The sequence below is a fragment of the Plasmodium berghei genome (genome assembly GCF_900002375.2).
Source record: "Plasmodium berghei ANKA genome assembly, chromosome: 2".
NCBI classification, from domain to species: Eukaryota; Apicomplexa; class Aconoidasida; order Haemosporida; family Plasmodiidae; genus Plasmodium; species Plasmodium berghei.
In genome coordinates this window covers 382,858-406,220 of record NC_036160.2, presented here as the reverse complement: position 1 = coordinate 406,220, position 23,363 = coordinate 382,858, and the positions used below count along the sequence as shown (strand labels likewise).

At 21.5% G+C, this 23,363-nt stretch overlaps 6 protein-coding genes across 6 annotated transcripts; 4 read left to right on the top strand and 2 right to left on the bottom strand.

Annotated features, from left to right (window-relative positions):
• Positions 1-810: 810 nt before the first annotated feature.
• PBANKA_0211100 (vacuolar protein sorting-associated protein 53, putative) lies at positions 811-3,630 on the top strand (the record flags this gene model as incomplete). The annotated part of the gene is made up of 1 exon (XM_034565274.1): positions 811-3,630. One exon carries the CDS (start codon positions 811-813, stop codon positions 3,628-3,630), a length of 2,820 nt encoding a protein of 939 aa, XP_034419837.1.
• Positions 3,631-4,060: 430 nt separating this feature from the next.
• PBANKA_0211000 (mitochondrial import inner membrane translocase subunit TIM50, putative) lies at positions 4,061-5,377 on the bottom strand (the record flags this gene model as incomplete). Its single annotated transcript, XM_034565263.1, has 1 exon — positions 4,061-5,377. The coding sequence occupies one exon, from the start codon at positions 5,375-5,377 to the stop codon at positions 4,061-4,063; it is 1,317 nt and encodes a 438-aa protein (XP_034419836.1).
• A 1,167-nt stretch (positions 5,378-6,544) lies between these two features.
• PBANKA_0210900 (dolichyl-diphosphooligosaccharide--protein glycosyltransferase subunit OST2, putative) lies at positions 6,545-7,154 on the top strand (the record flags this gene model as incomplete). The annotated part of the gene is made up of 3 exons (XM_034565252.1): positions 6,545-6,751; positions 6,907-6,988; positions 7,126-7,154. The coding sequence occupies 3 exons, from the start codon at positions 6,545-6,547 to the stop codon at positions 7,152-7,154; spliced, it is 318 nt and encodes a 105-aa protein (XP_034419835.1).
• Positions 7,155-7,361: 207 nt separating this feature from the next.
• Positions 7,362-7,874, top strand: PBANKA_0210800 (conserved Plasmodium protein, unknown function; the record flags this gene model as incomplete). The annotated part of the gene is made up of 1 exon (XM_034565241.1): positions 7,362-7,874. The coding sequence occupies one exon, from the start codon at positions 7,362-7,364 to the stop codon at positions 7,872-7,874; it is 513 nt and encodes a 170-aa protein (XP_034419834.1).
• A 443-nt stretch (positions 7,875-8,317) lies between these two features.
• PBANKA_0210700 (conserved Plasmodium protein, unknown function) lies at positions 8,318-10,526 on the bottom strand (the record flags this gene model as incomplete). Its single annotated transcript, XM_034565230.1, has 2 exons — positions 8,318-8,733; positions 8,903-10,526. The coding sequence occupies 2 exons, from the start codon at positions 10,524-10,526 to the stop codon at positions 8,318-8,320; spliced, it is 2,040 nt and encodes a 679-aa protein (XP_034419833.1).
• Positions 10,527-13,577: 3,051 nt separating this feature from the next.
• Positions 13,578-22,339, top strand: PBANKA_0210600 (ubiquitin carboxyl-terminal hydrolase, putative; the record flags this gene model as incomplete). The annotated part of the gene is made up of 4 exons (XM_034565219.1): positions 13,578-21,650; positions 21,799-21,867; positions 22,014-22,182; positions 22,284-22,339. The coding sequence occupies 4 exons, from the start codon at positions 13,578-13,580 to the stop codon at positions 22,337-22,339; spliced, it is 8,367 nt and encodes a 2,788-aa protein (XP_034419832.1).
• Between the last annotated feature and the right edge of the window lie 1,024 nt (positions 22,340-23,363).

The following is a 23,363-nucleotide window of genomic DNA, read 5'->3' as shown; positions in this document are numbered from 1 at the left end:
TCCTTGATGGAAATGTTTAAATGTTTGCGTTCATATATTTTTTTTTCACTATTTTGACATTTTTCCCCATTTTTTTTGTTTATTTTTCCATTTTTTTCACCATTTTCACCATTTTTTATGCTATTTTTTCACCATTTTGTATTATTTGCATAAGGCGAAATAGCTGACAGCCAAACTTTTAAAACCGAAAAATGCAAGAAAACTTCTATGCATACACATAATTTTTCCGTATTAAAATACTTATTATATGAAATATTTTTCGTGCATTTTTTTTTGCATCCACTAAAAATGCAGACTATCAAAACATAATTTATTTCTTATCAAATAAAATGCAAGTACAGAATTAAATGCACATATCACAAATATGTAATTATGCCAAACCCAATATCCTAAGTAAAAAAATACAAGACAAAGAATGAAATAATTAAAAGAAACACAAACAAACATTAACATTATTTATGTTTTCACACATTAACAGTGTACCCATACATCCTATATATACTTTATATATACTTTATATATCCTTTATATATCCTTTATATATACTTTATATATACTTTATATATCCTTTATATATTCTTTATATATTCTTTATATATACTTTATATATACTTTATATATACTTTATATATCCTTTATATATACTTTATTATCCTTTATATATATTTTATATTTTTTTTTTTTTTTTTTAAATTAGCTAGTTGAGTAGCTCACCATTTCAATAACACAATGTAATTGTATAATATTCATAAGTATACAGAAATAAAAAGTTATTTCAAAATATCCAAGTTTTATATATAATTGTGCAAAATGAAATCGTTAAATCATATTGATATAAAAAAAACAGAAGATAATAATGACGATTTTATATCAAACTATATAAACAATAATATTAAAAATATTGAGGATGCAGAAATAAGTCTTGATAAAATGGGGAAAGAAATATATGATCTTGATATAGTTATGGAAGAAAAAATTGAGAACTATGTTTTAAAAAGAAATGAATATGAAACCAAATTTGAAAATATAAAAAAAAAAATGAAAATTATTACTAATTTAGTGGAAAATGTAGATAAACAAGCAGAAAAAGGAGCAGAAATATTAACTAATTTATGTAATGATATTAAAAGACTCGATATAGGCAAACAAAATGTTACAGAAGTTATTTTAATTTTAAAAAGAATCACTATAATTATCACATCTGTAACTAGCTTAAAAAAAAAAGCTATGAAACGTGAATACAAAAACTGTATGTATTTAGTATATATCATAAAAGATATGTTTTCATATATAAATAGTTTAAAGGAAATGAATTCAACAAATATTGAAAATGGAAATCTTATAAATAAACTAAGCATTCTATACAACGATATAAATGTTTTATTTGACGAATTGAAACAACAAATTGTTGAAGATATTGATTTAATATATGACCCTGATATTCATATAGAAAAAAATATAATATATTTAAACGATAATAATGCTGAAATTCATAATTTCGAAATGAAAGAAAAAGACAACGAGTTCAAAATATATATTAACTTATTTGATGCGTGTAATTGTTTATATCAATTAAATCCAAACTATATAAATAATATAGTAAACAAATTTGTTAATTTTTTTTTAGAAAAATATATTTCAATTTTTGATAATCATAATAATACATTTGAAACTATTGATAGAAGAATATCTTGGTTAAAACGTGCATTAAATAATTATAAAAATACATATATTTATATTTTTCCTGATTATTTTAATATTCAATTTTATATTGTATCCAAATTTTGTTTTATAACAAAAAAACATATTATCAAAATGATTTCTTATTCTATGGAAGAAATTAATCCAGCTTCTTTAATTCAAACAGTTATCAAAATTATTAATTTTGAAAAATTTTTGATCAAAAATATATTTTTTATTCCTCCCCCTGGCCATTTATCTTTAGACAATTTCAATTTTATAGAATTACCATTTCCTGAAATGATTCAGCAAATTCCATCACAAGTAAAAACAAATACAAAACTTTACAAACAAACAAATGATACTAATCAAATAAATAGTTTAAATGAAAATATAGAAATCGACCAAAAACAAGTAGCACACAATAGTTCTACAAAAAAAACTCTTATTTCCAATAAAGATATAAAAGAAATAAACATAATTGAAAAAACAAATAATATACAAAATGATGTAAATAATTCGAGTAAAAAATATAATAATAATAATAATAATAATAATAATGAATACACATTTAAACGAATAATTTCATGTGTATTTGATAGCTATTTATGTAGTTGGTTAAAATATGAAGAAAAAAAAATATTAGATAAATATGAAAATATAATAAACGAAGAAAATAAAGAAATAAATAAAAATAGTAAAAAAGAGGATGATAAAATTATTCTAGAACAATTCGAAAAAAAGGAATTTAATAATATTCAAAATTTTATAAATTCAAATGAATATGATGATAACAAGTCAATTAATCCAAACATATCAGAAAACAATTTTGAAAACATTTTACAAGGAAAAAATAATATTTATAAATCTGCATACAAAATATTTTATCTATATAAAAGCTACATAAATATGATATCGCAGTTTAGTAATTGCAAAACACTATTTGATTTTTTTGTTTTTTTTAAAGGATTATTAACAAAATATAGTGAAGAATTAAATAATAGAATTATAGAAAAAATTGTTTTTAAAAATAAAATTAATAATTTATTTTTAATTTCTAAAATTATTAATACATGCTATTATATTGAAAAAACTATGGGAGAAGCTTATGAAAATATTGTCAATATTATAAACCCACTTTTTGTTGAAAAAATTAATTTCAAAGAACAAGACAAGTTATTTTTAAATATAAAAACAAAATGCATAAAAATTATTATGTCTTTTATGAATGATCAAATTGATCAAATTATTCGAACTAATATAATTAATATTTATGATATTACACAATTAAAAAATATATCCCCTTATATTATAAATTTAAAAAATTTTCTCCATAAATATTTTTTATTTTTTAATCACATTTTAAATGAAACTTATTTAATTTATTTGTTAGAAAAAACTACAGCATTAATAATCGACATTTTTTTTCAAAATATTTTTTCCTTTAACTCTATAACAAATGCCACAGCTCAACAACTACTATTGGATTGTAATACAATACAAAACATATTATATCAAATTCCTAAGATATTAACAAATTCAGAAAATTTCAGAATAACTAAAAGTCAAATTGATTATAATATAATTGAGCAATCACATTTTACAAATTTTGGTGAAAATAACACAGAAATCGATATTAATCAATCCCTAATTCCTAAAACTTACTATAATTATATTAAACAAAAAATTAATAAAATACAATTTTTAATTAAAATATTTATTTCAAACACTTTAGATATAAATTCATTTAATATACTACTTGCTCAAAATAATAATATATGTACAATCCATGAAATTGAAAAAATATTATCTCTAAAAGATGATAAACATATTCACACACAAACAGACATAAATCATAATAATAACAAATATATCGACGATTTTAAAAAGCGAGGAATTCACGCTGCCGAGGAAATTAAATCATTTTTTAACAAAATAGCTAGCATCTGAGTTTGTCAAAAAAAGAAGAAAAGTTAAGAACAATGCAAAAGCATATTTTTTTTTTTCCGTTTTGGGGAAAATGCCACATTTAATTACCCCTTATTTTTCATGCCACCCCTTTTTATATGTATAAAAATTTATTAATTTGTTGCGTTTTATAATTTGTTTTTAAATATATGAACAAAAAAAATAAAAATTGTTAAAGCATGGGCAAACGCCTATATACATTATATATATATGCCCAATTTTCAAAAGAAAGTATTAAAACAAATGTTGTATAAAAGCTGAAAGAGTTTTCCAATCCATGGAAAATTTCCCATTCTAGAGGCTGCAGTATTGTATACATATATGCATTTTGCTTAAAATATTTTCATTTTTTCATATTTTTTCCCAAATTTTTTCTCATTTTTTCCCAAATTTTTTCCCAAATTTTTTCCCTTCATATATTAAAGGACATGCCGGAATGCGGCTTCTTATTGTCAACGTGAAATATTTTTCCGAGGCTTCGTATTCTTTGAGATTTTTGTTCAGCATCATTTTTTTGCTGCAAATATCTTTTGCCTATATTATAATCTCCTCCCCCATATTTTTGTAAAAATTGGCCAATATTATATGAACTAATAGCAAAAGATTTTAGCAAATCAATAAGACATAACATTTCATTATCTTCTATATCACCATGGAACTCTTTTATTAATATCCCATTTTCGGGTTGCAACATAAAAGCATGTATATCATGATCTATAATAACAACTCTATCCAAATTTCTTCCCAATCTATTTAAATCTTTAATATAAAATTTTTTTTTTTTTGAACATTGATCTCTGTGCAAACAACCAATAGCGGGTATACCCCACTTTGATATTACTTCTTGAGCTACTGGAAAATTATCGTCTGACCATATAACTATTTCATAAAAACTTGATAATTCTTTAAAAAACAAATCAGAGTATGGTCTTTTCAAAACCTTCCATCCAGTTTTTCTATCATATTCTAATTTGGCTATAACATAATTTAAATCTATTACTAAAGTTGGCAAATTTTCTGGATAGTTTAGATCCTTAAAATCAGGTAATAATGGCTCATTATTAATAGGAAAATACTTGTCTATAAATTCTTGTATTATTTCATTATATTGTGATTCTAAATGTTCACATTTTTTTTTTATTATTTGTATTAATTCTTTTATATTTATATTTTTTTCTATACAATACATATATATATATCCAAATGGCATTAATACTAAACTTAAAAAAAGATACATTTTTATTATTGATTCTCTATGCTTTCTATCCATATATATTTCCCTTGTTGTTTTTTGGCGTTGTTTTTCATTATTTTCGCATTTTTTATTTTCACTTTTTTCCAAAATAGTTTGCTTACAATTATTTGCTATATTATTTTCACCTTCATTTTTATTTATATTAGCGCCTTTATTATTTTTATCAATTGTATTATTCCCAGAATTTGTAGAAAAACATCTAATACTTATTCTATTATGTTTTGTTATATTTGTAGTTTTATCTATATTATTTTTTTTATCAAAATTGTAATTTTTAAAGCTATATATTTTAGTTTTTATATTTTCATTGTTCCCAATCTTTATAATTCTATTTTTATTTATTTTAATATTATCAAAAAATTTTACATTTTTATTTACTGAGCAATACAAGTTTTGGTGATAAATCCTAGGCCATATATATAAGTTCCGAATAAACTTATTTTCATTATTTTTTAAATTAATAAGTTTGATCATTCTATCTTTATTTCATTCACCACTTTTTCAATATGTTGTTTTTATAATTTCATTAAGAAAAATAGCAAAAAAATCAAATTTAGTAGTATTTTTAAATACTTACACATATATGTCCAATATCTTTTACAATAATATGATAATGAATAAATGCTTCTCCCTTATATATTTTCACTTTCTGAAAAAATAAATGCACATAAAATATATCTGATAAAGTCAACAACTTCAATATAAGCCCTTAAAAAAATTTTTTTTCCCTTTTTATTTGTATGCTATATATATTCTTAATTGAAAAGTATTTTATTTATTATTTTCACAGTATATTATTCGTTCTAAAAAAAAAATCTATGACAAATATTAATGCTATATATTAAATAGTGAATTAAAAATACCCATACAATTTATAGGAGTAATCAAACTATTATATTTATTATTAGAAAAATATTCATGAATTTAATTCGCTAAAAAGGTATAGTTTATCAATGGAATAGGAAAACAAATATGATATCTATATGAATTATAATCAAATAAACAAACAAATAAATCATGCATATACATATTACATACATATATGCATGTTTAATTTTCCAACATTTCAAACATTTAAACATTAAATTTTATGGAAAAAAATAAGCTTATTATGATAAAGAAGCTATTTTATTAAAAAAATTGTTATATTTCATATAATTTTTTATATCCTAATATATGTAAAGATATATAACACAATTATTAAATTTATATGAATAAAAAAATTTACTATAAAGTAATAATAACATACATTTAAATAGGATATTATTTTATCAAAAAAAAAAATACATATATAAAATTTGTTAAAATTAACTTAAATCTTCTATACAATATTTTTGCCCACTTTTAATTATGCCCATATATGTATATCTATAAAATGAAAAAAAAATTCCATAAACATTTTAACCACAATTAAACTATAATAATTCTTTTCACTTACACAGTATTTCCAAAATGATATTTTACTAATTTAATAAAAATATATAAAAAAAAAAAAAAACACTTTTTAATTACATGTTTAGTGATAATGTTATAAATATATACATTTATATGTACCCCTCATATGAGAGTTACATTACCAACATATATATGTATGTATCAAACAATACTTTTTTCCAATTTCCACTTAAAAAAATGAACGAAATGATAAATAATTTTTACAATAAATATATGAATATTACACTCAAAAAAATTAAATTCATAGATATAAACATTATTTTTAACCTTTTTAACATAATTCTTTTATCAATTTATGCATTCACATTTTCATTGTTTAAAGAAAAAATAGCAAATGCTACCATTTTTACAGCAATTGGAAATCTTACCCTTTTAATTGCCTTACGCGTGCAGGTAATAATTATCCAAAAAATTTACACATAAAATAAAATGTGCAATATATATAATATCTATAAAATTAAATATGAAATACACAAACTAATAAAATAAAAATATCTATCATTTGTATATATCGATTCTTTATTTCCATTATTTCTTTTTTTTTCAAGATCACGAACAAGACCTTGTTTAACCTTAAACAGGAAAAAATTATTTTCGATTTCGTAATATGCTCTTTAATTTTATATATTGGTAATAATTCTTTATATACACATTTTTTATTTCACTTTTTTCACAAACTTTTATTATCTTTACATTTTTCATATTTTCAATTTGTTTTGCATTTTCTTAATTTTTTTTTTTTTTTACAACTCTCATTTTATCCATAGGTTTATTTAGTTATATCCATTTAAATTAGTTGTGTGCTCATTTTATATCAAATTCATTTCCATTTTTCCAAATTTTTTATTCGTCATTTCAATGGCATAACAAAAGATAAAAATAATGATTATTGAATTTTCAATTTTAAGGCTACAATATTGTTACAAAAAAATAAAAAAAAGATAAAACAATGTAATATTTACCACTTAGACCACAATTTAAAATAACGATAAATATGCAATAAATGATAATTCCCATTTTTCTAATTTTTTTTTTGGGAAAATTATGCGAAGGATATGTTTTAAACTTAATTAAAGGAAGATATCATAATTTTATTATTCCAAACACAAAATATGCAGAAAAAAAACAAACAATAATAAAACGCCATGTATTTAGGAGTTATATGAAAAGACTGCGAAATGCAACTGTTGAAATTGATATCGAAAATAGAAAAGATTTAACAAAAATTGAAATCATCAAAATGTTTTTAAAAGGAGTAAGGGAATGCAAAAATGTCGAAATTTTAAAAGAAAAAGCTAAAGGGCATGTGCCACTAACAACTAAAAGAAAATTAATGAAACAAAAAAGAATGATTAATTTGAGAAACCATATAAAAAATGACAGAATTAAAAAACAAGAATATGTTAATCCCAATCAAAATATTTTAAATTTTCCAAAAAATCAAATAAAAAATATCAATGCTGCTGTTTTATATTTTAAGCATTATTTTGGAAAATACGAAAATAATGCGAATTAAAATTGTATCAAACGTGAAAAAATTAATGAACATCTTTATGCATATATTTTTCATCATTCTACATAGTTGGGGCTGTTTATTTTTTTTTCATTTTTTCAATTTTTCTTGTTTTTTTTTCATTTTTTCGATTTTTCTTGTTTTTTTTCAAACACCAAATTCAGTGTCCCAGCTTGCGCACCAATGAACAATCCCTACATGCTTTACATTTCAATGTTTATTTTTTATGACGAAAAAATTAAAAAACATATTTATTTAATTTATCATTTTTAAAAAAAAACGGAAAAAATAACAAAATGTAAAACAAACTATTCACGTTTATAATTTTATATATATGCTAAAAAATTATTAATTCAAAAATAATTATATATCGAAAACTGAAAAAACAATATAATGCACCAACAAAATAACGTACTGAACACATCTCAAAAATTATTGCAAACATATTACTGACCTAAATAATATTTTTTATAGTTTGCATTAATCAAATTAATAACTGCCACTGTTTCTTTTTTTATTTGTGTATATAGTTTATATTCCTTTTCAACTGGATATATATCCTTATATGTTTTGACACATCTGTTATTTAATTGAACAAAACGTTTTTGATAATCAAATAAAATATTCTTATAATTCCGCTTTTTTATAAGTAAATTTTTTAATTTTACCAAATCATTATATAAAAATTTATAATCATTTTCCATATGGCTAATATCTGTACTTTCATCCACATCTAATAATATTTTCTTAACATTCATGTCATTTATTAAATTGGAGAAACTCCCTAAATTTGTGTATTCCACAGGTTCATGTGTTTTGGCTTTTATCGGATTTCCTTCGCTACTATGTACCTTGGGGGTGTCTAAAATGGAAAAAAAATGAAAAAATTAAAAAGGTGAAAATAAAAATGAACAAATGGACAAAAATGAGAAAGATGATAAGAGTGAAGCAGTGGAAAAACAGACCAAATCCAATTTTATAGACACAAAATAGACAATACTTTTATATTTATTTCACTTTTTTTATATTACTATTTGTCCGAATCTCATAATTCTGACTTATAGAGCATGATATTTTTGATGTCAAATCGAGTGATGTATTGACTGGCCCCAATCCGATTGTAGATTTCAAATTTTGATAATACGAATAGATAGGCCTCAATGTTTCTTTATAAAATTTGTTTGGAATAAACTTAAAATGAGTATAAAATAATTTATCATAAAGTTTTAAAATTTCTTTAATTTTTTTTTTTTCATTTAATAACTCTTCATTTTCAATATTTTGGGGAATTAAAAAATAATTAATATCAACTTTTAAAACTTTCAAACATGTATTTAAATAAATACTTCCATATGAATCCATAGAATAATTTTTTTCTTTTCCGTCTTCAATTTTTATTTCTTGTATAATTGTGCTTATACTTTTTCTATCTAACAATGTTTGTCCATCGCTATTTATTACGGATTTACCTGGCTCGTTCATATTATTTAAGCTCGGTTCTTTACTTTCTTTTTTTATGTCTATTTCATCCACATAATTAAAATTTTTCATCTTATTTATACATATTTCTTTTTCTTTACATGAGTATTTATTTAGAAAACTATTTTTATCATCTAACATATTTTCATTAAATCCATTTTTCCCGATTTTTACCCCATCAACATCATACTCTTTTACATTCAAAAATATATCTTCCTCTCCTTTTGTATCATTTCCTTTTTTTCGTTTAAATAGTGCACTATCACTTTCTGAATTATATCGGCTTCGATCATAATTCCGATTATTATTTATTATACCATTTTTTACATCATTTATTACATCAATTTTTACATCATTTATTACACCATTTATTACATCAATTTTTACATCATTTATTACACCATTTATTACATCATTTTTTACATCATTTTTTACATCATTTTTTACATCATTTATTACATCAATTTTTACACCATTTTTTATTTTTTTATTTTTTTCCCATTCATAAACAGTTTCATTTTTTTCTCTATTTATATATTCTTGTTTATATTCATCGTCGTTACTCATTTTTCTGGATAATTTATTATTTTTTTTTTCCTCGTTTTCTGTATATAAGCAATCATAAAACTTTGTATTTCCATGAATATCATTTAAATTATCATTCACAAATTCTTTATTATTAATACCATAAAAATTGTCTTTACCCTGAATTCTATTATTTTCTTTTAATATTTCCATATACACACCATCAGAATTAAAGAAAACATCATCATCATTTTCTTCATTGTTTAAGTTAAAAATGTATCGTTCAGATTTATATAATTTTTTTAAAGGAAAATGATCTGATTTTATACCTTTATAAAATTTTTTCAATTTTACAATTTCATCTTTTATATTTTCTTTCTCTATTTTATTTATATTTTTATAATTTTCTTCTTCTTTTCGTTTTTCTTTTATTTTATTTTCATTTTCTTTATATTCATGATCATTTAAAAATGGGAACCAATCTTTTATACATTCTTCTAAAATTATATTGACTATATCATTTTGCATATTGAAATTATTTATATGAATATTACTATTCATATTTTGAGAAATATCTATTAATATATTTGTTTTATTTCTATTATAAACAATACTATTTAAATAGTTAAATGTGTTATATAAATTTTTCATTAAATCAGAAATTTATTGTTTATATTAATTTTAGGAATTTTCCACATTTTAATCTATTTTATTTTGATATAAAAACTAAATATAAACATTCAAATATCAAAAGGCTTGCAAACATAATTTATATTTTTACTAAAAGTTTTTCCCTTTTTTTTGATGTTATATAATATTTCTGACTTTGTTATCCTTTAACTCATATTTTTTTTTAGCCTAATTGTTATATTGCCTTATTTATTTTATCTATCAGATACTAATACAAAATTATTATTTCTAAAAACATGTCCAAAGAAAATTTAAGTTTATTTATGTAACTATGCGTCTATGCATATCTTGAATTTTATTCTTCATATAAATGCATACTTATATTTTTTTAAATAAATAACTGCGTAAATATTATATTTTCAATTTTATATAATAATGCCACGATCAGTATATATATTTTTTTATATGAAAATATATATCCATTTACTTTTTTAGTAAATATAAGAGCTATTAAAATGTATACACACTTTTGCTTTATATATAAAGAGAAACACAAAAGTAATATTTGCGCTTATAAAATTATTAAATTTTATTGAAATTTTTATTGAAATTTTCCATTGATAATTATTTCATATATTTTCCTTTTTTATATTATTAAGAGTTTTTTTTTTTGCAAAAAATGATATTTAATATATTCCTAATTATATCTGTACATAATACTATACGCTATATGAGCATGTAATAAGAATATATTTTTTCTTTTTTTTTTTTATAAAAATAAGACCTGAATGAAATATCTTTTATTTATTCTTATATTATATTCATATAACATTTTTAAAACATCAATGTTAAAGATTTATAAATTAATAGTGTGAAATTATTTTCTTAAATTTGTCGTTACATTAAAATATGTTACAAAATAAAAACAGGTTTAAATTTTCAATTTCTTTTTTTCTCTACAATTATATAATATTTCTAAACCGTTAAAGAATATTATTGAAAAAACCAAAAAAAAATTTCCATATACATATATAGGTACCTATTTAATACTTTCCACGAATCTTTATTATAGAAAATCTTTATATTTACATTCTTAAAAAAATGATCAACTGTTATTTTCCAAGTTTATTCATATATTTGACGTAGTCATATATTTACACTTGTGAAATTCACATTATTGTTATATAATTATTTATTAACTTTGAGTTATATAGCAAAAAATAAAACTATGCTTATAAATAAGTACGCAAAAATCACGAAAGGTAACACACAAAATTTACTTACATATTTTTTATTTTCATAAAAAAACATGCAAAGGAGAAAAAATATATATACATAAATTTGTAGCAGAGTATAATCTTCATTAACTTAAACATGTGTAATTCATTTTCTAAAACAATTTCTACTAATAGTATTGTATATGAGCATATGTATGCTTTTATTTCTATACGTTACTAGCTTTTTTTTTGTTTTCGTTCATAACTATTTTTTTTTACCTTTTTCGCACATGGTAAATACCTTTACGAAATGCTATTATAATGTGATGAAAAAAAAAGAATTTCTAATAATTAAATCCGAAAAATATAATTTTTATTACAACTCAAAGAAATGATATCTTATATATATACTAAATATTCATATAATATGTAGTGTATAAATTATTATATATGTACTTATATTTATGTAAACCCTATATAAAAAAAACATACATATGCTCGGCTTATTTTTTTTTTTTGTGGGGATATTTAATAAATTAATGTAATATGCATATTATGATTCCTTCTACGTTTTTTTTTTCTTCACGCCCTTTTGTTTTAATTTTTATTTCAATTATATATTTTCTTATACTAGCATAATTTCAGGAATATTCAATTTACAAAACCCTTATTCACGTTGCATATGCACATACTATATTATATAGAATATATACTATTTTTTTCATGTTATATATTTTATTAACAATATTAACCTTTTTTAGTACCTCAATTATCGTTAAAAAAAATGGTATGTTTTTCCATTATATATAAGTTTGTTAAGAAGAAATTAATTCTTTAATATGTTTATGATAATGAGAAAAAAAAAAAATCAAATAAAAGTAATTTTTTAATTTGATTTGAAATTATTTTTGTTAAACCTCATATGTATGTATGTACGTATTTATACAATTGTAAAAGTTATTATATACTTACACAATTAATATGAAGAAAAATTATTCCAAATAATTATTATTTATATGATTTCATAGTTCAAATAAATTATTGTTAATATAAAAATAACATATTATATTAAAAGCTTCGAAAATATATTTACATGTTTTACATTATTGTTCTTAAGGGCTATTTATTCGAGTCGACAAAAAAACACAGAAAAAAAAAGGGAAATAGAAATCGTAGTAAAATTAATATAATAAATAAATAAATAAAAAGTAAGAAAAATTCACTATGGTGTTTATTAAAAAAAATGTGTACCACATGGGCATCACAATTTAGTCACAATGCATATAGGTCTTTATATTTGTACATATTTTTTTTTGCATTGATTTATATTTTAATTAATTATGCAATCCTTGTTTGATTAGTTAATTATTTTTTTTTCTGTTTTTATTAAGAAAAATAAAAGTATGCATATAAACAAATTTTAGTATTGTTTATGAAAACACTATGCTGGCACAGACATTATTTTTAAAATAATTATATTCCACACAACCAAATACACCTATATATGGACATAAATGTTGTGTGTTTTTACAAATGTGTATATCTATTCATATATGTAATTATATGCATGTAGAGCCTTGTAAAAATGTTTATTTATTATTTATTATATTTTATTTGTTTGAAAAATTAATATATTATTATTTATTGGATAATATGCACACTGGGCATGTGTATAAATATATATATACATATATGCATAAATAGTTTATGTATATATAACAATTCAACCTACAAAAAATAAATAAATAAAAAGAAAGCAATTAAACAAGAAATATTTAACTAAAAAAAATATAGGTTTATTCAAAAGAAAAATTAAAATAAAATAAAGAAATAGCAATAGTAAAACAAACAAAAAATGATTAATAATAATGACGGAAATGAAGAAAATTACAGAAGTAGAGGGGATAATTCTTCTGATAGTGACGATGAAAATATAGAAAATGATCAAATAAACAATTATAGCAATTATAATAATTTTAATAAATTTCATGAACAAAATATGAATCCATGTAACATTGATGAAATTTATGTAGATGATAATTATGATCAAAATAATATATTCAAACAAAATAATAATCATATAAGGAATGTAAGTAATGTAAGCAATGTAAGCAGTATTAGTAATGCTACAACAAATCATAATAGTAGTCATGATGGAATCGGAGAAATTGAAGGGCAACATAGTTATGTTGCAAATAGTCAAAATATTTTTTTAGAAAAAAAACAAACTGAAAATAATTTTGAAATAAACAAAAATGTAAATTTTAATGAATCATATTCTTATAAAAATTTAAGAGGTGTAGCAGAAAATGAAATAGAATTAATTGTAGATAATTTTTTTGATAAAATTGAAAGTAATGATGAAATATATTCAGAATGGAAAGTTTGTCCAAATTTTATTTTTAGAATATTATTTATTCCAAAAACTAAATCAAATAATTATATCTATCCAGTTTCATCAGCTTTTATTGAAACTATGTCAAAAGACGATTGGGTAAATGATTGGGGTTTTAGTAATGTCCAATATTATATTATATTAATTAATCAAGTAGATTATAGACATTCATTTTATAAAATTGATAATTTTAATTTTTCACATATAAATACTGATCGTGGATGGCATAATTTTATTCCTTTTGATAAAATAAAAGAACCTGGATTTATAAATAAAAAAGGAGAAATAATTTTAAGAGCTGGTGTATTTCCTTTTGGTTCGGAATCATATAAAAATAGTAGGGATGTTAATTATAATAGTAAAATACGAACAGGATTTGTTGGTTTAAAAAATCATGGAGCTACATGTTATATGAATGCTTTGTTACAGCTTTTATATCATATCAATATTTTTAGAAAATCTGTATGTATGATGATATTTAATATTGAAAATATTATTGGAAGTAAAACTCTTGAATTTTTTAAAAATAAATTAGAGAAAAAAAAAAGAAAAAAACAAAGGAATAAATTCAAACATATTACCGAAATTGACAAAAAATCTAAATATAAAAATAAAGAAAACAATTTTGAAAAAACAGATAAAACATCTTTAAAAAGAGAAAACCTTAAAGCATATCAAGTGTGGAAACATCGAAAAAAAAAAATAAAAAAAAAATATGAAGAAAATATTAAAAGTGATGAAAATAACCAAACTACTTCATCTATATCATATAATAATATAAAAAATGAAACGAATATATCTATAAATAGCGTATATAATGATATTTCCATTTCGACAAAGAATCAATATAATAATATCTCTGGAAATGATAACTCTATTCAAATTAGTGATATAAAAAACACAAATATTTATGGATATGAAAATTCGAGGGATGATAATAATGAAAAAGGAAAAGAAAATGAACATCCTTCTGATTATATATTAGATAAAATAAATTACATAAACAATGCAAATAATAACATTTCAAAAAGTTTGGATTCTGAATTTATTTTAAAAAAAAATGAAAATATCAAAGAAGAAGATAAAATAACTAATAATAACTATACTGAATATGAAATGAAAAATAAAAAAAAAAAAAAAATAAAAAATAAAAAAATTCTTAAATGTTCAAATGAAATAAAAGAAAATAATGATTCTGAAAATGAATCCATGTCAGTTTCACACATATGTTCTTCTGATAATTTATCAAGCAAAAGCAATGCATCGAAAAATAAAAATAAAAACAAATATATAATAAATAGTCATGAAAATAATAAAAAAGAAAACTATAGTTCTATGAATAATTCAAATAATGATAAAAACCAGCATATGAATAATGATCATATCCAAACATCATGTGGTGGATCATATGAGCATACTGTTGACAATATTAGCGATAAAAGTGATATAGAAAATAAAATTCCAAAACGAAATAGTTTAATAAAAAATAATGAAGAAAAACCAAAAAACTATTATGATGTTAGTAGTTATTGTGATAGTTATTCTGATGATAATTTTTCATCGCTTTCAATTGAATCGTCTTATACAACATCTTATGTTAGTTGTTCTGAATCATCTGGATCTTGTTTTTATAAAAGAAAAAGAAGAAAAAAAAAAACTGGAAATACAAATATTGATGGAAATTATTATGAAAATGAACGAACTAAAGAAATAGATTACAAAAATATATTGATTGAAGAAGAAAATGAAAAAAAAAATATTTTACCAACATCTTTGGCTCTGCAAAATCTATTTTATAAACTTCATACACAAAATGAAGCTGTTTCATGTAAAGAATTAATAAGATCTTTTGGATGGAATGCAAATGATGTTTTTACACAACAGGATACACACGAATTATTAAAATTATTATTAGATAAAGTAGAGGAACAAATGAAAGGCACTGTAGTTGATGGATCTGTTAAAAAAATGTTTGAAGGGGAAGTTGAAACATATATAGAATGTATAGATATAGATTATAAAAGTGTCAGAAAAGAAACATATGAAGATATTCAATTAGATGTACATGGATGTAATAACATCTATGAATCATTAGATAAAGCAATAGAAGCAGAAATATTAGAAGGGGATAATATATACGAAACTGATGGATATGGTATGCAAAGAGCTAAAAAAGGAATGAGATTTTTAAACTTTCCAAATATTTGTATATTTTTATTAAAACGATTTACATTCGATTTAAATAAAATGGAAACAGTAAAATTAAATAATAAATTCGAATTTTATAAAGAATTAGATTTATCAAAATACTGTAAAGATACTGAACAACAATATACTTTACAAGCAGTATCAGTACATCAAGGAAATATGAATAGTGGTCATTATTATTCATTTAGTTATAAACATGATGAAAAGTTTTGGCTAAAATGTGATGATGATAAAATTTATAGAGTTAGTGAACATTCGGTTATAAATGATAATTTTGGAGGTTATGATATAGAAATAGAAAATAATATGTATAATTTTGATATTTGTGATAAAATTAAACAAAGAATGAAAAATTATAGTGCTTATATGTTAGTTTATGTTAAAAAATCATTAATACCTAAATTGATAAAAGAATGTGATCCAGCTCTTGTTAATCCACAAGTTGTTAAACGATGTAAACTTGAAGAAATAATTAACAAACATAGAACTAAATTAAAACAAAATATTTTACAATATGTTAAAATAAAAGTATATGATAAATATAGTTATATTTATAAATCATTTTCTGGATTACCGTCAAATAATATACAATCTTTATTTCATACAAAATTTAATAAAAATAAAACTCTTTCTGATATTTTTTTCCAAATTTTTAAAATAATTAAAAATATTTATACTAGAAAAAAACAAAAACAATTAATGTATTATTCTAAAATACATCATAAATCAAATAAAAAACAAAAAATTACATCATCACATTCTATGATTAATAAATTATCTAATTATAGTCACCTCGATCAAACTAATAATAATTTAACTTGTCAAAATAAACAAACAATAATGAATAATCATAATGATTCTATCATTATATCACCAGAAGTTAATACTAATTACCACATGCAAAATGAGATGATAATGGATAATGGAAATAACAATTTAAACAATAACAATCAGACATATATAAAAATGGAAAAAGTTGATGAAAAAAGATATAATAATATAAATTGCCACGACATTAACAATAATTATAATAGCAAAAATAACGATTTAATGATGAAAACACAATTTTCTAAAATTGGAAATGTGCAAACAAAAGAAAATTTTGACGATATTTCTGAAAATTCAAATAATCAATCAGATACAAGCATATCTACAAAATCGTCTGTTCCTTCAGGGTGTACTACAACTACTTTGGATAATTATATTAAATATATTTCGAAAAAACAAAAATTTAAAACTGAAAAAAAAAAATCAAAAAATAGCAAAATCAAGCATAAAAAGGCAACAAAAAAAAAAAATAAAATAATAAAAAAAAATGAAAAAATAACAAAACGCCCCAAAAAAGAAAAAAATATGCAAAATCAACAAAATAATTATTCTCATTATTCAAGATTTAAATCTAATTCATCTTATGATTCAGAAGATACTGCATCTAATTCATTTAGTTCTGATGATTCATCACATATTTCCCATTCAGATAATTTTTCAGATTCTGGAAATATTTCAACAAATACTGCATCTAACACTACTACTACATCCCCTCCCGTTTCTTCTTCCTCTTCCTCATCATTTGCATCAACATCTTCATCTTCACAATTTTCTTCATATTGTTATTCAAATAAAAGAAATTGCTTTTTTGTTTTAATTCCAACAAATGATACATATAGATATCTACCACTTGATCTCAAAAATAATGGAAAATTATATTTATATGAATTACTTAAAAAGACAAATAGAGAACCAAATGATTTATTCCCAACAATTGATATATTATATCTTCCTTATAACAAACGAACTGCTATTTCTGCATCTAGAAGTTCTAAAAATAAAAATATATTACTTTTTTTAAAATATTTTGACATATATGCAGAAGAAAACATAAATGATACATCATTACTATGCTTAGATGTTATACATTGTGATATAAATTTAAAACCAAAACATTTAGAAACTAGAATGATAAATAAAGTATTAAAAGCAATGAATAAACAATTTATAATAAAACATAATTATAATATTCTAAAAGAATATATACAAAATATTAATAATAATGATTTATGTTCAGATGAATCGACAAATTTTAAAATTTTTGTTGAATATAAAAATAAATGTAATTTAATAAAACAAAAAAAAACTATTGCACATAATAAAATTATTACTAGTGATTTATTAATATTTAATTTTATTAGCAATTACGATTTAGAAAAAAAAAAAAAATATATTTTTTCTTTAGGAAATAAAAAACAAGATCTATATATTACTAAAGAAAATATATCATCTTATGATCTCTTTTTAAATGCAAATATATTGAGCAAAATTTTTTATAGAAAAAAAAAATTAATTCAAAAAAATTCAATAAATACACATTATATAATATGTAATCGAAATGGTATATTTTACAAAATTCAAGATAATGATAATGTAAATGAAATAAATAACATTGCAATAACTCATCAAGATCAAAAACAAGAAAATATATTATACTCGGATTCGAATAATTTATGCCAAAATATAAACAATAATTATTTTGACAATATAAATAATTTAGGAAATGAAATAGACCTAAACCATTCTGGCCTTAAAAAACATGATTCAAATTCAAAAAAATTTAATTCTAACAAAAATCAATATTTAGACAAAATAAATAAAAATGAAAATATGTTACATCAAAATTCTATTCAATGTAAAGATAATAACAAAGATGAAATTATCACAAATTCAAAATTAAATTATTCATCTAATAGACAAAATCAAATTTCAAACTTTTCAGAGATATCAAAATCGGCACAAAACCACGATTCAATTAATTTTAATATATTAAACAATAATAGTAATAATAAGCATGACAATTTAAATGATCATGAAATAAATAATTTATATTTATGTCTAAAAAAATACACTAAAAATTCTGAACAAAGTCATATTTTTTATGAATATAGCTTGATTGATCAGAATTTAGCTGATAAATTAGATCAATTTATAATTATCAATAATCGCTATATTTTGAAAGAAAAAAAAAAATATAGTATTAATCCCGAATATATTTTGCATAATACTCAAAATATATTTTCTCTTGAATCGAAAGATATATGTCGTGATTATCAATATCCGTTTTATTCTCCACATTCATCTGATTTATCATCTATTGAGTTTGAAACATTGGACTGCAATAATGAAATGGCTACCTCTCCAGAGGGAGCTTTAAAAAAAAAAAAAAAAAAAAAAAAAAAAAAAAATTATGCACAAAATACCAAACAAAACAATGCAGATATCAGTGATGAAACGAGTCAACTTCCAAATAATATAAATTATTTCGATTCAAATTTATGCTTTCCTAAGATTGAGAAAAATATAATAAACATTACCAACTTAGGATCTCATACAATAAAAAAAGCGCATTGTTATTATTATAATTCTCGAAAAAATGATGACATAATTGATCCATTAGAAAATTTAAATGAATCTAATATTAGTGCAGCGTTAATGTCAAATGAAAACGGTGCATCTAACGAATTAATAGATGTAAATTATTCAGATATATCTTCTCGTTCCTCTGCTAACTCTGTTTTAACTTACACATCTGAAAGTACAGATTATTATCTAGACATTATTGAAGAAGAATTAGCAGAATCAGTTTATACTAGCAAAATTTATGACCACAAAAAAGAAGCAAAACGGGCTCAAAATAATAGCAAAAAAAAAAAAACTAAAAATTTTAATAATATAAAAAATCAAGATGAAGAATACACACATAATAATATTTATAATAAAAAAACGAATCTTTCTTTATCAGAATATGACCACGTCATAAGTAAATCCGAATTAATACCAAGCACCTATAATAATGTAGAGACAACAAATGATTCTATATATAATATGGAATCACACCTAGATAATATTCATTATGAAAAAAGCATCCAAATTAAAAGCATAGATAATGCCCCCAAAATAAATGACAAAATTGACGACTCAAATAATATAGGAATTAATTTAATTTCTAATAATACTACATTACACATAGATACAGATTCTATAAAGGATATAACCCATTCTTATAATAATGCCATACTAGAAATGAAAAACGGTACCAATGATATGAATGATGATGACAAACCTACTACTCAACATATTGACATTGATCAAAATTTTAAAAATAATAACCTCAGTAAAAAAGCAAATAGAATCATTAAAAAATGTGGAGGTATACCAAGCAAAGAAGAACCCATTTTGCCTTTTTATGTTATATGTGATTATTTAGATTTTGTAGAAAGAAAAATGTATGTTAACAGATTCAGATTTAAATTATATGATCCTATATATCAATTAGGAAAATATCGAAATTGTTCAGGCGTTATATTAAAAAGTGATTTAAAAAAAAGTTGTTTAAATTATATTGATTCACATTTTTTATTTTTAAAAAAAGAATTATGTAAAATAGATTTAGATATAGATATCAGATGTCCAACAAAACAAATATTTAAACATGTCTGCTATAAAATGAATATTGATCCTACTCATATATTAATATATCCTTACCCCCCATTGAATAGTCCAATTAATTTCATTCCATATAATATAGATTCATTTACTTGTCCGCCCGAACACGAAAATGATTCTTATCATCAATATTCTGACAATATGAATTGTAATGATCCTAATTATACAGATGAAAACACAAATTCTGCATCTGGGCAAATTTCTTTTGAAACTTTAATAAAACAACGCACTATGGAATTAGAACATAATTCTTTAACTGAGCAAAAAACATTTTGTTTATCTTTGTTGCCATTTCATTATAAATATTTTACGAGACTATATCCTCATGATTCTCCAAAATATTTTCATTATGTTATTCAATTATTTAATTCACATGTACAATCGATTTCTGCATTTACTGGTCATATTAAATTGAAAAGGGCGAAAAAGAAACATACCATAGGTAATGGTAACGATTTGAAGTCTAATAACTATTACAACTTAGATGCAGAAAGTGTCGATTCTACATCTAGTTCAGATAATTCTAGTAGCACCTTTGCCAATAATGAATATGATTCAAATGATTATACCACCGTTCAAGATCTAATAGATAAAATCAAGTTAGAAATGAATCCATATTTAAAAAAAAGAGGAATCAATCCAAAACATAAATTTAGATTATTATTTACCTTTGGACCTAAAATTAAATATTTGAACAGCAACGAACAATTAATACATCTGGATTTTGTAAAAACCAATCACATTAAAAATATATATGTAACCCCCCTTCGAATGGAACCAGACTTTACGGATCAACAGAAGCAAATGCTCGAAGCGAATCAATTGAAGGTAATATTTTTCCGGAATGAAAACATATTTTTTTTGTGACACTAACATGAATCCTCACACATATCCATATATACACATGCATTTGTTTGTTTTTTTATTTATTTATTTTATTATTATTTTTTTTTTGTTTTTATTCGACTTTCTTTAGATAATTCATGTTTTTAATCAAACCCCGTCCAAAGAAGTTTTCGGATACAGTTTTGACGTTTTAGTAGAGGTAACAAGTTATGCACATATAATAAAAATGTGTGTGCATCGCTATTTCCATTTTGTTCATGATGTAGCCAATATGTGACTCCATGAACATAAAAAAAACACAAATCCGAGAAAATAAAATATTATATTATTTATTTTTTTTTATAGCCTAATGACACTATGCTAGAAATAAAGAACAAAATAAGAAAGAGAACAATTTTACCGAAATATATATTTGACAAAATAACATTCTTTGAATATGAAAATGGGCAAAGAATTTGGAGATCTAACGACGATATTATAAACTGGAATAACAAACAATATGCCATTATCATTGGTTGGTTTTTTTTCGTTCATTTTTACCTTCCTTGTTCATATTATGTTCGTTTTTACATTCCTTGTTCATATTTTTTCTTTCATTTTTTTCGTTATTTACAGGAGAACACCATGCGCCATCGCAATCAAAACCACAGATAGGAATGAAAATAGCATAGACTCGTTTTCATGTTTTTTTTATTGTGTTTTTATTCCACTTTGTTTCACTAATATAATTCATCAAAATATATTATTTATTTTATCATTTTTTTTACTTGCGCGTTCCCATTTTTTTATTTTTTTTTTCCTTTTATTTCTTTTTTTAACTTTCGTCTTTATTGTTTTTATATTTATTTTCAACAAACTGAAAAAGAAACTCTAATAAAAATATTCATCCAAAGTTATTAAATTCAAAATGGGATAAAATAATGGAAAACAGTTTTCACATTCAAGTAATTTAGCAATAACAAATATGCTATATACATGTGCATAATATTTATTTACTAATTTCTCTTACATAATTGTTATTTCGTCTCTCAATTTTTAGTAAACTATTTCTTCGTCTATTATTTTTTTTTTATAAATAATCTATAGAGGATAGTTGCTAAAAAATGAAATATAGAAAAAAAATAATCCTATACACATATCCATAATAATATATGTGTGTATGCTATATATCCCTTAAATTTAATATAAAATTAATACATTTTTCAAAAAACATTAAATAAATAAAGAATAAAAAATGGTGGGAAATTTTTATTTCGGGAATTATACAATTATTTGCACTTTATTTTTTTTATGTTAATTATATATTCATATGAAACAATATAAAACGAAAAAAATAATATGAGCAATGCGCATATAATAGCATATTCCACTTTTTGAGAAATAAAGCAAAGCAAACGTTTATTTTGTTTCCTCAAGTTTATTCTTTAGTTAATTTTTTTTTTTTTTTAAATATTATTACATATTCGTTATGCATTAATTTAAAATTTTTTTGAATTAACAAGATTGACGCAAATAATTATATGCGTTATTTATATTCATTTTTTTCTATTTTATTTTTTCATCTATTTAATTGGGATTATATACTAACGCAGTGACTGCAGCTTCCACTTCACTTTCCTATTTATTAGCGTTATTTATTTTGTTTTGTTTTTCATATTTTCCTTCAGTTTGTTTTATTTATTTTATTTTATTATA